Source organism: Camelus dromedarius, chromosome 29 (genome assembly GCF_036321535.1).
Source record: "Camelus dromedarius isolate mCamDro1 chromosome 29, mCamDro1.pat, whole genome shotgun sequence".
In the NCBI taxonomy this organism is placed as follows: Eukaryota; Metazoa; Chordata; class Mammalia; order Artiodactyla; family Camelidae; genus Camelus; species Camelus dromedarius.
The window spans coordinates 13,944,614-13,959,038 of NC_087464.1; the positions used below are offsets into that span (position 1 = coordinate 13,944,614).

Sequence of the window (14,425 nt, forward strand, 5' to 3'; positions counted from 1 at the left end):
TATGTTAAGTTTATGTACACAGATCACACTGCTACAGCTTGATCAAGTCTCATAAAACGAACACACCATGTAACCACCAACCAACCAGAGAAACGGAGCACCACCTGCAACCCAGAGACATCGGTCATACAATGTCCTGCATGCACTACCCTCATTCTATCACTGTGTTAGTTTTGTCTGGTTTTGAATGTCGTATAAAGGAGATTGTCTGGATATTCTCTTGTATCTAGTTTGTTCTTTCATCCTCAACACCGGAGAGTATCGTGTTGAACGATGATCTCACAGTTTATTAACCCATTTTACAGCTTACACATTTAGCCTCCTAAAAATAGTGGTGCTGTACACATTCTTGATGTCTTCTGGTGCCCCGATGTATGCATTTCCGTTGGGCGGGTTCTAGAATATGTGTATAACTCACTTTAAAAGGACACTCTCAAATTGTTTCCCACAGTCACAGTGTAGCGTTGTAGTCCCACAATCTGGGCTCCACTTGCCCCGTATCCCGGTCAGCCTTTGGTGTGTGATCTCTTCATGATGCTAGCAGTCCTAATAACCCATTAGATGCAGTGGGATCCCATTGTGGGGTTCAAATTGTATTTCCTTGATATTAATGAGGTTGACTACATTTTTATTTGCTTTTCATTTGCCATCTGGACATTCTCTTTTGTGAAATGTCAATTCAAGTTTTTTTTCCCATTTAAAAATTGAGGTTGGTTCTTTTTTTCTTATTGATACACACGCACACACACGCATTCTCTATAGGAATCATTGGTTGTATATATGAGTGGCAAATATGTTATTTCACTCTCTGGCTTGCCTTTTCACATTCTTCATGGTGTCTTTAGATCCACAGAAGAGCTTAATGGAATATATCTAATTGAAAAATATTTTCTTTTATGTTTAGTTCTCACTTGTGTCCTCTTTAAGAACCCTTTTCCAACTCCAAGGTCATACATAGGAGCCCATGTTACCCTCAGATAGCTTTATTGTTTTATCATCCATGTTAAGGTCTCCAGTCCACATAAAAACCTTTAAACACGTAACAAGAATAAATGTTCTTAGGTGTAGGATCAACGTGCAAGTTTCCACAAAATGAAGAACAAAACAAAACACTCTCTGTGGATTTTGAATGACATGCATTGAACTTATGTAGATAAATTTACTAAGAATTTAATTTTTTCATTTTTCTCAGTAATGTGTCTTGTACGTCTTTAAAGTTATTCTTACGAGTTTAATACTTTCATACTATTTTAAATACTGTTTTTAAATTCAGACTTTTGTTTGAATATTGGTAGTACATATAAATGCACTTGATTTTTTATACGTTGACATTCTAACTTGTAATTGTGTAATAATTTGTGTGTGTAGATTTTTGGCATTTTCCATTTTACAATTTTTATGTAGGAAAATAAAGACAACTTTATTTACTCCTTGCAAATTTTACCACGATACTAGCATGCCTCAAATTGTGGCTTCTTCTTTAGCTTGGATCCTAAAACAAAAAAGACATGCTGAAAAATAAACCTCCATTTGCTAAGCTATTGAGTTTAGCGGTCATTTATTTATTTATTTATTACTACATCAGACGCTACAGAATAAATGATGGTGATTTATTAGCTCCTCTTTTTTTATATTCAATCTATTCCTTTTAAGTGGACATTTCACAATGACTTTCAAAATTATATGAAACTCATTTTTTGAGTCTATTTCCTATTTCTTCTGTCAGTTTTAACCCTGTTTCCTCCCCTGTCGCAAGTAAATTTCTCAAAAGAGCTGCACGTGGCTCATATTTCCTTACGTCCTGTTCAATCTTAAGCCCTTTCCAAGCTATCTTCGTTTCTGAAAACTCTACCACCAAAGTCACCAGTGATCCCCCCATGCCTGGTTCTGCGTAGTATCTAAGAAAGCTGACATTTTAAACATTTAAGAAACCCATGGACCTGACCTGGACTGACTTTCTCCTTTGCTTGGCCATTGTAGGTCTTCTGTGATTTCCATGGTCACTCCCAAAAGAAGAATGTGTTCCTGTATGGTTGCAGCATCAAGGAGACTTTGTGGCAAGCAGAGTCCGCTGTGGGCACATCGAATCTCTCGGAAGATGTCAGCTACAGGGTAAGTCATTAGGGAGAATGACACCAGGCATTTTGTGTCCACATGCTTGCCTTTGATATATGGCCCCACTGTTATTTTCCAAAATAAGTATTTTGATTATTTTAACTATAGGATTATAGTACAAGCAGGTCGAACGCATGTGTAACCTCTCCGCATTTTTGGTGAATAATGGCTTCCTCCTTGGTTGCTCTGAATTTGTTTTTTTTCTGTGATATGATACAGTGCACAGGACATGAGAATTGAAGACCTCATTTCAATACCTGGCTTTACAAGTATTAACTGTGTGACTCTGACTCATTAACATCACATCTCTAAACTGTCATTCTGTTACCTGTAAAATGGTAGTGAAAATACTGCCTCGGTTATGCATTTATGGAAGGAACAAAATGATACTGAATTTGAAAGGATCTTAAATAAATATGAAGAAATGAACAAATTTAAGGCATTAGACCATCCATGTCCCTCTGCGTGAGCCTGCTATAAAAAGGAGGGCAGTAATCTGCTGAACATCATTCTACTTTTTCTGGGTTCCAGTGGTTACAGCTTAACTATTCCTCCACTGAAACAAAGAGCAGGTTAAGAAGGGGCAAAGAAGGAAGGATTTCTTCCTGTCAGAGTCAAGTAAACAGGTTATTGCCTCCTGGAAATTGGGAAGGGGTAGAAGAGACCAAGTTATCCAAACAAAATAAAAACTGGCCTTTGTTTCAAATTTATACAGGAAAAGGAGAAAAATCATTGTGTTGGAAAAACCTCCAGCTCTCCTCCTGCATCTTTCTCCTTTTGCACAGAACACTTCTTTTCTGACCCTTCTGCAGACGAAATGTGTGGATTCCCCTGCCTCGCATCAAGCAATTCTGTGACACCTGCTGGGTGTCCTACAATTTAGCTCAGTTCTGACGCTATCTACCTGGAAATAGTATTAAATCCCTCTGGTTAAGGGCTCAGTCCCAAGAGACTTCAGCCCCACTTCAGATGCCAATCACAAGTATTATGCCCCCGAGTTGCCCACAACTTCTGTCTGACTTGGCTATGAATCAGAGGTTCCCATGGTCTCCTCCCTGTTGGGTTCGATCATTTGCCAGAACAGCTCACAAGGAAACACTAACTTACATTTACCAGTTTATCAAAGGATATGATAAAGGATACAGATGAACAGCCAGATAGAGAAATGTAGAGTGAGGTCTGGGAGCGTCTTGAGCTTCTGTCCCTGTGGAGCTGGGGGAGGTGTATATGGATGTCGTCATCAACCTGGAGGCTCCCTGAAACCACACTATTTGGATTTTATGGAGTCTTCCTCACTCCATTTCCAGCCTCTCTCTCTTTCCTAGAGAAGTGGCCATCAGCCCTGATCCAGGAGCTCCCCCAGAGTCACCCTGTTAGAACAAAAGATGCTCCATGTGCTCTTATCACATAGGAATTTACAAGTGTTTTAGGAATCTTGTGTCAGAGCTGGGGAAGAAGAACCTATATATATATATATATATATATATATATATATATATATATATATATATATATATTTATTTATTTATTTATTTATTTATTACAAATCACAACATCACAATTATGATGGTACCAACCCTTTCTGAATCTCTTATTATTCTGAATATGTCAGTTTACTGTATGCATAATACCCTCATGTACAGTGTTAGTAAGTATTAAAAGAGGTAAAAATCCACCAAACTACTGTTTTACCTGGAAATGTGTCCCCTGTTTCCTGAGTTTTTCTTCACCCTCTTCATTCATGTCCGTCAGAGGCATGACTAATCAGTAGAATTCCCCAACGCTATTAAAGCAGAACCAATAGCTTGTCCTCAGTGTCCTATTTACTCTAAGGCTCAACCAGAGAGCTGGTGATAAGTCTTGAGAAGCTTAACTGCTTAATCTTACGTAGGAAACTAGTTGAGTAAATGAAAACATTCATCTGGGCAGGTCATGCTGATCTACATAAAATTATCTCTTGTGCATGGTGCATCTTAAACTAAAAGAATCTGCATTGTCTGATCTTAAATATAGAGTCAGCATGACTTTTATCTCTCTTTTTTCAAGTGAAAGCTAATAATATTGAGAGATAATTCCCTATGTACAGGCAGAGATAATAAGAAACAGAACCTTAGCAAATCCCTTGTGTGAAGCTGACATGGAGTAGGTCAGAGCTCAGGTATCATAGGGGAATTTTATGTTCTGTATCTCAGTTTTAGTGTATGACTCACGTTGTTTAATTAATAAATTCAACAAATATTTTGAGGTTCGGTTTAGTGTCAGGTAAGGTGAAAGTCATGAACAGTACAGAGGTGGATATGCCACATTCTCTGCCTTTGAGAATAAGCTCAGAAATATTTAATAGCAGTGCTATTGGAAAGATGAATCCATCCAGAAACTGATATTCATCTGTTTGGCCTGTTAGTTTTGGGTAAGTCAGTTAGTCTGAGTCTCAATTCTCTCCCTTGTGAAATAAAGAAATTTAAATCTGACCTAAGTTCATTAAATATAATTTGTTGATGCTCTAGGGCTCTTCAGTGGTGATTCATAGGCTACTGTGAGAAGTAGCAAAGTGGGTAAGGTTTTGGCCCCAATCCCTCACTTTCAACCCAGACAGCCTTGCTTTTGGATATAATTGGCTCCTGTGATTAATAGAGGCTGAGAAATCTCAAGATCAGCCATTTGCAAGTTGGAGACTCAGGAAAGCCACCAATGTAGTTCAACCTGAATCTGAAGGCCTGAGACCCAGGGGAGCTGAACATGCATATCCAAGTCTAAGTGCGTGGGAAGACTGATACCCTTGCTCATCCAGTTGAGCAGAGACGGGGTGAATTCTCCCTTTCTCTACCTTTTGTTCTGTTTAGGCTCCCAGATTGGATGAAGCCCACCCAAATTGGGGAGGGCAATCTGCTTTCCTGAGTCCACCTACTAAATACTAATACTAAATACTAATTTGATCTAGAAACACCCTCATAGGCATGTCCAGGAATAATGTTTAGCCAAATATCTGGACACTTTGTGTAGACAACTGATGCATAAAATTAGCTGTCATACTGGTGTTCTACCTAAGATGCTTTTTGTGTAAATGAGTCTTGTTAGAATTGAAGGGAAACTAAAGGATAGGGAAACTGAGATGCAGATAGCGAAACTGAGATGTAGAAAAGAGTGTCTATGTACGAGAATTTAATGTTATAGTCATGATATCTACCAGGATTCAGTAAGTAAGAGGCTGATTCATATATTCATATAAAAATGAAACAATTCAAAATATGTCCAGCTTATCAGAGAGTTTTTTTGTCCTCTAGCATTGGTATTAAAGAGGCAATTATATCGTCTATTCTATTTCATGTTCACTCTACATTAACTCAATTTCATTAATCAACATTAATAAAACTACTTGCAATTATCATAGTATAAAGAGATCAGTGAATCCTCTCTGCAAAACACAAGTGTAAAACAGGACAAAGTTGTCAGAAGTGACCATTTTCAGGACTCTGGAAATTACCAAATGCAGACAACAAATTGAGAAGCATTTATTCTTGAAAATTGATAGAGTTTCATGGAAGAAGGCAGGAGTCTATGACCTTGACTGGGGCTGCTCCTCAATCCTCTCTGGTTCTGTCAAGAAATGCAGTTTTATCAGTGCAAGGATTTTCCCCCATATACACACACACGCACAAAGCCATAAATTTATAATGGTGATACTAGAAATGAGAGAATCATGGAAGGGCTGAGGTAAATTCTACATATGTTCTTGGATTATGAGAAAATATGTGTCTGTGCAGCCTAGCAAAAACTAAAGTCCAAAGAAACTTGAGAACTGGCCACAATTTTGAATGTGCTCCCAAAGCATGTGCAGATTGGTCAACAGAGAGAGGGAGCCTCAGGGCTCAAGATGTTTGACTACAACTTCTGCCCAAATCATTAGCTGGTTACTAAGCTAAATAAACACATGGGTCAAACTGAAAACAAAATAAATAAGAATTTTTAAAAAACTGTGCAGAACCCCAGTGGCATATGCTTCTGAAGAAGACGGGAAAAATTCTGCAAATTAATCCAAGAAAGTGTTTAGAAATTAAAAAAAAATACTTAGAAAAAGAAAACAGAACCCAGAAAAATATAATCTATGATGTCTAATTTTCAACCCAAACTTACAAAGTGTATCAAAAATCTAGAAGGTATGGTTCATACTTAGGAAAAGAAAAGTCAGTAGTAACTGACTCTGAGTGGGCCAAGGTTTTGAATTTATCAGCTAATGATTTCAAAGCAACTATTAATATATGTCCAAATAATTAAAGAAATCAATGCTCTAAAATTAATGAAAAATATGATGCAAACAAACAAACAAAACATAAATACAGGACAGAAACAGACTCATAGACATAGAATACAAACTTGTGGTTGCCAAGCGGGCGGGGAATGGGAATGGACAGACTGGGATTTCAAAATGTAGACTAGATAAACAAGATTATACTGTATAGCACAGGGAAATATATACAAGATCTTATGGTAGCTCACAGAGAAAAAAATATGACAATGAATATATATATATATGTTCATGCATAACTGAAAAATTGTGCTCTACACTGGAATTTGACACAACATTGTAAAATTATTATAAATCAATAAAAAATGTTAGAAAAAAAAGAAAAAATATGATGCGAATGACTCAACATATAGGGAATTTTGATACAAAATGAGAAAGAGAGAAAGAGAAAGGAAGGAAGGAAGGATGGAAGGGAGAAAGGAAGAAAGAAGGATAGCTTTAGTGTTGAAAAGTACCATAACCACAGTTAAATTTTCACTAGATTAAATAATTAGGAGATTTGAGATGGCAGGAGAATAAATTAAACTTGAAGATCTATTCAAAATTATTGAACAGAAATCACAGAGAAAGAAATTGAAGAAAAGTAAACAGCCTTAAGAGACCTGTGGGAGAGTATCAAGCATATCAACTTACATGTAACAAGAGAACGAAAAAGAGAGGGAAATGGAATATATGGAAGAAATACTTGAAAAAATAATGGCAGAAAAAAAGGCAGTTAAGGAGGAAAGAGGAAAAAAGAGGCATACAGAAAACAAATAGCAAAATGGCAGATATAAACCCAACAATATCTAAAAATCCTTTACAAAGTATTGAGAACTCAAACTCAGCAACATATAAAAATCATTATTCACTGTGACAAAGTGGGGTTTAAATCATGAATGCAAGATTGGTTTAACATACAAAATACTGTTCTACTCCTTGTAAATAAACAAATGGCAAAAACTACATCATTATCTCAACAGACGCATAAAAAGCATTTGAAAAAAAATTAAACTCTCATAACCAACTAGGAATAGAAAGATAATTGTTTGACCTGAATTTGAGCATCTTAAAAAAAAAAAAAAAAGAATCTTCTAGTCACTATTCTGCTTAATGGTAAAAGACTAAATGCTTTCCTCATGAGATCAGGAACAAGACAAGAATGTTTGCGTTCATCATTTCTATTCAGCATGTTACTGGATATGCTAGATAGTATAATAAGACAAGAAAAATATTAAGAGAAATGAAAATTTTATCCACATAAATACTTGCATGTAAATGTTCATAGCAAAATTATACACGCTATTCCCAAACTGGGGATAATCCAGGTATGTCCGCCAACTTGGGAATGATAAAACTTCGCAACTTGTGAATGGATGGAGAGAATATAGCTTTATAAACAGTATATTTATACCATCTGTATATTCACTTGTGGTATATCCACACAATGGAAGCGTATTCAGAAATAAAAAGGGACAGACTGCTGATACATGCAACAACCTAGATGAACTTATAAAGAAGTCTGAAGCACACACAAAAAACTATGGTTTAATGTAAATGAAGTTTCTGAAAAAGTCCAACGTTAAAAATGAGGTCAGAAGGATGTTCCATGAAGAGAAACATGTATCATGAGTGATTTTCAATTCAAGTTTTATTTTGAGAAAAATCTGAAGAAATAGGAAGACACGAATTCCGCAACGACTGAAGCTTGAACCTTAAAGAACCTATGTTTGCATGTGTAGATAACAGCGACTTGCAGTTTGAGGGGAAGTAAATTGAAATCAGGTCTTCTGCACCATTGCCTGTCTTGTTTGGGACGTTTCCCGGTGTTGATCTTCGTAAATTTCCAATTGGCGAGGAGTTGCAAGGAAAATGATTGTGGATGCAACTCATAAATTGCCAAGCACGTGCCAGGCACTGTTGTAGGCACTCTGTATGTATTACTTTGTTTAATCTTCCTAACTGACTACATTCTAGAATAATGTGCAGCCACTGAAGATGCTTGACAAATGTTTGTGGAATAAGTAGGTACTTTTAATAACATCCTCTTTCACACAGGGAAGGGAGACACAGAGATGAAACAAGTTGTTTGAAGAGTCACAGAGTCAGCAAGAGCTGCGACTGGGACTCAGGTGGTTCAGAACCAGCATCCCTATTTTTCGATTCTGACCTCAGTGATCTTAGAAAAATAGTGCTGTATCAGACAGAAGCACAACCATGAGTCAAAGTGCTCAACACTTTAGAATGAAAGGTGCTCAAAGAACCAGTCTTTGTTTGGCACTTGGAAAACAGGGAGTTATCTGGTTTACAAGAGGGAGACTAAAATATAAAAAGAGGCTTTAATTCTTTTAGACATGGAAGATAGAATCTTTGAGCCGAGTGACTTCCCTCTCTTCCAAATTTTCACACATGAGCACTTTTCACTCTGAACAGTGCAATACTAGCAATAACAATAATGACACATTTATTGAGGGTTCTCAGTGCTTTATTACCTCACTCCAGGTAGCCACTATTACTACCTTTCTCCTCTTTATGATGATGAAACCGATGGCCAGACAAGTTACATGACCTGCTTGAAGTCAAATTCTGTAGTGTGAATCCAGAATTCACCCCCAACCATGCCCTTGCCACATGCTTAATCCAGAGAAAATAGATGCCATCTGAGTTCTGTAGGGTTGACCATAAGCACCTTGGAGCCCCAGAGAGGGCTCACCCTGGAAATGAGCTCTGAGCTAGGAGCTGTCTGGCAAGATCATAGTCAGCATATCTTTGACAGTTACATCTTCCTTGAATTTGGGAAACCAGACAGGGCTGAGAAGTGTCAACAGAAAGCAGATAAATTAAAATGCAACTCAGGCTTCCACGGTGTGCCTGGAAACCAGAATGATTAAATCAGAATCATCCCTTCCTCCATCAGTTAAGGCTACACCTGGCCCAACTGCTCCTGGACAGATGGGATTCAGTGTCTGGGAGGACACAGAAGATTCGTTCTCAGGGCCTCTTCTGGTCTCATCTCTAAGCACCCCCAGGTCTACGTTGAGACTATGCTAGTGTCAGCTCCCATGCCATGCCCTGTGTGTACATTATCTCGTTTATTCCTTGTCACCATTTTAATAGCAGGAAGTTCATGCTCCCATTTTGCAGATGAGAGACCTAAGCCTCAGAGAGGCTGAATAACTTACCTGAAGTAACTCAGGAAGTACATAGGGGAAGTGGACTCTTAGCCCTGGTCTGTCTGGCTCTGCCCTTCCTGCCCGTAAACCATGTTCTATGATGCTTGGTATTCAGTATCCAGATGGGGTTTTGAGTTGCAGTAACATCTCTTTCTGCAAGAAGTCTTTAATATGCATTCTGAAGCCTACTTTTAGAAGATGAGAGAGAGCAACAAAAAGAAGTGAGGTGTGTTTTTTTTTTTTGAGTACATTTATAACAAATCATAAATAATATAATATATTGGATCCTCATATATTGGATATATTGCATCTTAGTTAAACCTTTTTATACTCTTGTGGGATAGTAATACCTCATTGAAGAAGCAGTGTTTGCAGTGGTTAAACTCATATGACCAGAATTAGAACATCTGGGCTGAAATTCTGGATTTGTTCTTGCTAGCTTTTTGACCACTGAAAAGATAACTTGGCTGCCCTGTATATTATGAGATAATAACAAAAGTTACCTCAAAGACCTGTGATGAGTAAATGAATTAACCCACGTGAAATACATAGTAAGTATTCAGTGAAAAGTTATCTATTATCATTTTAATGTTCTGGAAACTGAGATTAAGTTTAAGGGCACAGAGCAAGTGGCAGGGGAAGAGGTGAATGTCCCAAGCCATCTCTCCTCACCCAAGCTGGGGAGGGGGAGCCCAGGAAACATTGAAGCAAGACTCCAGTCAGTCAGTTCATGTGTAGGGTTCATCAATTTCCTATTCATTTACAAAACGAAACATAACAAACAACCTCCACTTATCATCACTATCATCACCTTCATTTCTTACTCTGACATCAATTTCTGTTAAATTAAGAGGGAAAGAAATGAGAAAACTTTAGTGTAAATAGGATAGTTTGGAGTCTGTTACTAAAGAATGGATAAACTGTCCCTGTGGAGATGGAAGAGGGTTCTCCGACTGCACATTGTAAATCTTGCATCCTCCAGGCTCCCGTGAGGGGACAGATCACAGCTTATCGAGCTCTCCCAGACACATGCCATTCATTTGACCGTGTGGTCATTTGGAGAGGGGCTGAACCAGCTAAGAAAGCAAGGTTCACTTAAGTGAGAAAGGAGCGGTCATTTAGACGATGTCAGATTAAACTTTTTGCAACAAGGTAAAAACACTGAAATTAAAACTATACTCAAGTATTCTCGATCACTTTAGTTGCCATATATATATTCTAATCATGTATGTATATATATTCTGTATATTTTATATATATTATATACATATATATTCTAATTATGTCTATTTAGGCAGTCCCCTAAGGGCCTGGACTAGCAGATTCTACTAATTTCAGCAAATAGTTATGAAGTACCCTCTGCGAGCAGCATGGCTTCATGTGCAGAGATTTTCCTATGGACAAAGCACAGACCTGCCCTCATGGAACTTCTGGGCTGCAGAGGAGGCAGAAGTTAAATGACTAATTACCTATGCAATAATTTAACTGTAACTGTGATGAACGCTTTGAAGGAGGAAAATGGGGCGAGGGAATCACAGAGAGTGAGGGACGAGTGTGGGGAGGTGAAATCAATCAAAGCAATTGGAGAAACTAGATGAGGATAACATTAGCATTTTTTATTTCCCTTAAAATATGACACTATAGGTCTGGAGTCTATTTAGGGACTTAGAGATCATAGCAAATTATATTCATCATTACATTAATATATACTTACATGTAATTTATAATATAATTAATAGTTATATTAATCTTTATATTAATATAATTAACAGTTATGTTATACATGAGGGCAATAAGAATCAGAGATTTATTCTTAATAAATCTCTTATATTTTCTCAGTGTTCTAGAAATGAACAAAACTGCATTTCTTTAAAAATAATTCCTTAATTGACATTCTCGTCAATGTGTTTTGTTTCTCTACCTTTTCCCTGCAATTTGTCCAAAGGCCTGCCATTTCACTATTTGTTATCTAATGTATATAATTTTATATCATGTGCTAGTGTGTGGAGATTCTGTCACTGCTGAAGTGAGAGAACCCTTCTTGTTCATGTCACAGAAGTTCCGGGCTAAGTGTAGTATTTTGGCTGTCCCAAAGATGTGGTGTACTATCAACTCTGAGACGTCATCCTTGACTAGAAGTCCCCTTTCTGTCCATCAGAGAGTGCCAAGGGTCTACTCATGCCTTCTAAGTGGAGATCAAGTGGTCCACATAAAGCTTTTCTACCCTAGGAAAGGATGGTATATGTGAATCCAGGGAGTATGGATTTTTAGAAGCTTTATAATTGGTCCAGCTTGAGATTTATGGATCAGAGGATGAGCTGAAAAGTTCATTCTGGCAATTACACTCTCTCAGGAAACACGTGAACTTTATATGTGATCCTGCTTGAGAATCATCAACGGCTGTGTGTCTGAGATCAGTGAAATCCAGCTAGAAAACAGCGAGGCTGGGTGGAGTCACTTTCCAAAGTTCAGGTCCCTGTGAAGTCTGTGGCTTTCCTTGGGTCTCACCCCAGCAATGTGTGAAGCTGAATGTGTGCTGCAACCTCGGTCCACCGAGATGCAGAAAGATGGAGTGGAGAGAGCATAGTCTTTGGAGCTGGCCACGTTGGCATTTGGATCCCATTCCAGCCCCTTTGTGGTTGGACTTAAGCTATTTCTTCTAACTTTTCTAAGCCTCCATCTTCTCATCTTTAAAATGATTTTTATCATTACTTAGGACTGATACAAGATTTGTAGTAGCAGTATTAAGTGTTTGGTATATTGAGATGATGAATAAATATTGAGAATTTATTTTTAACTGCAATCACCTGCATATCATATCATAATTTGATTTTTTTTTTTTTATTGTAGACTCTTCCCAAAATCCTTGATAAGCTGGCGCCGGCATTCACGATGAGCAGCTGCAGCTTCCTGGTGGAGAAGTCTCGAGCCTCCACAGCCCGGGTGGTGGTGTGGAGAGAGATGGGCGTGTCCAGAAGCTACACGATGGAGAGCAGCTACTGCGGCTGCAACCAGGGCCCCTACCAGGTATGTGAGGCTGCGGGATACCCGTGCTTTCTGTCCAGCAGTAACACACTGGAATGGGGAGCTATCACATGCCCCTTATTCCTGCCTTCTAATCTGAAAGAGGAGAAAGTCTCCAAGTAGCTCCCTGATCTTGCAGAAGGACTAGTTCAATGACTGTCTTCACTGGCAGCACGATCTGTGTTGATCCTGGAAGTAATTTGTGCATGCCTGCTGGTTTGGTTTCTGCCCTCATTAGCAAGTGGCAGGGAGCCTCCCCCAGACATGCATGCCCAACTTTTATGGAACCTCTGCCTGGCTGTTTTAAACATGAGAACATTTTCTTTCCTTTTACAAGTGGACCAGTCCCCTATGCATCATAAAGGGCATAGATCGGTGCATAGATATTGCCAAGAGGTGTGTGTGTTGCGTTTCTCTGTCTTCTGTGCTTTATCTTCCTCAGCTCTCTGTTATCCTACTGTCACCAGAGCAAACAGAAGTGTGTGGATGACGTGGGTCTCCCCAAGATGAGTGTGCCTGAGAGTCATGTTCTAATGTCGAGGGGAAGGGCTCTTATAAATCATATTCTCTCTACAGCTATATTAACTGTGTGAGCAGCTGGATAGCTGTTCCAGCAGGCTTTTCCCACTCTCTGGCTAGAGGAGCATAAATAAGGGACATGGTGACAGTGCTGGGGTAATAGACTCTTTTACATTTGTTAGGCAAGCTGACAGCCTACTCCTTGGTGACTTCTATTCAACCCCAAGACTATCTGGACCTCACCAGCATTGAAGCTCATTGTGTTGGCTTTGATACTCTCCTGGAACAGCCAGGAAACACTTGGCATCTACACAATCTGGTGCTTGTAGAAATCTGTCAGCTCTCAAAGGAAGTCCAGGGAGTGACAGGTGATGAATATCGAACTTCCCACTTGGTCAAAGAGGTATTTTGACACAGGGCTACTGAACCATCCATTCTGACCTATTAATTCTGTTAAATAGCCTATTAGTCAAAACAGTAGCTTAAAAGAATTGTTTTTATTACTGAATTAATAAACTATGCAACTGAATTAATCCTTACTTACCCACATGAATCTAATGCAGAATAAGAAGAAGAGTGAGCTTGTTGGAGAGGCTTGGAATTGGGCATCCAAAGACCTCACTCTGTTACTCACCAGCAGTTCTGTCAGCTGCCGACCTCTATGAACGTGTATGTTTCATATATCAAATGCAGATACTTATAAGGATTCCTCTCCTTCCTCCTGCACAACATTTTTGTAATGGCCAAAAGAAAATACATACATACTATGTATATATGATCCAGGAATCTGTTCACTCTCTTGACATTCAGAACCCATAGGATTGGGAAAAAAATAAGCCTGGACTGTTGCGACTCTCAGACCTTCTGGATTTAGACTTGTGCTTTTCTGGCTGTATGCTTCTTGATGGAAATGGGCCAGTCACTTGTTTAGAATACAACTCCGTGCATGCTTCCCAGATTTACTGGATTGGTGGCTTTCATTGCCTTTGTTTCTCCAAGCGCCAATTCAGCGAACAGCTTCTAGCCGCAAAAGTATCAGTGCCGCTCACAATGAATCAACTGGACACTCAAAGTCCTTAGGGGATTTAGTTTGAAAACTAAATGGCTCATAGGTCCAGGCCCTCACCAACTCTCCATCTTCTGTGCCATGTACCTAGTGGCTGTTGGAAATGGCAAACGATGAAAGAGGCTGCCCAGTGGGGTAGCTTTCAGATACCAGCCTGGCATTTTCCCTGTGCAATTTCCCACATGGCCTTTGCGTGGGGTCTCTATAGGAAAGAATGGAGAAGGAACTGGCTAGAAAAAGCCC

General features: G+C 38.8%; 1 protein-coding gene across 1 annotated transcript in view; it reads left to right on the forward strand.

Annotated features, from left to right (window-relative positions):
- Positions 1–14,425, forward strand: part of AGBL1 (AGBL carboxypeptidase 1) — a 599,934-nt gene that overhangs the window by 331,196 nt on the left and 254,313 nt on the right. The window contains exons 20-21 of the mRNA XM_064480565.1: positions 1,981–2,112; positions 12,424–12,600. Of these exons, the coding sequence (XP_064336635.1) occupies positions 1,981–2,112; positions 12,424–12,600 (309 nt within the window). The remainder of the gene's footprint in view (positions 1–1,980; positions 2,113–12,423; positions 12,601–14,425) is intronic.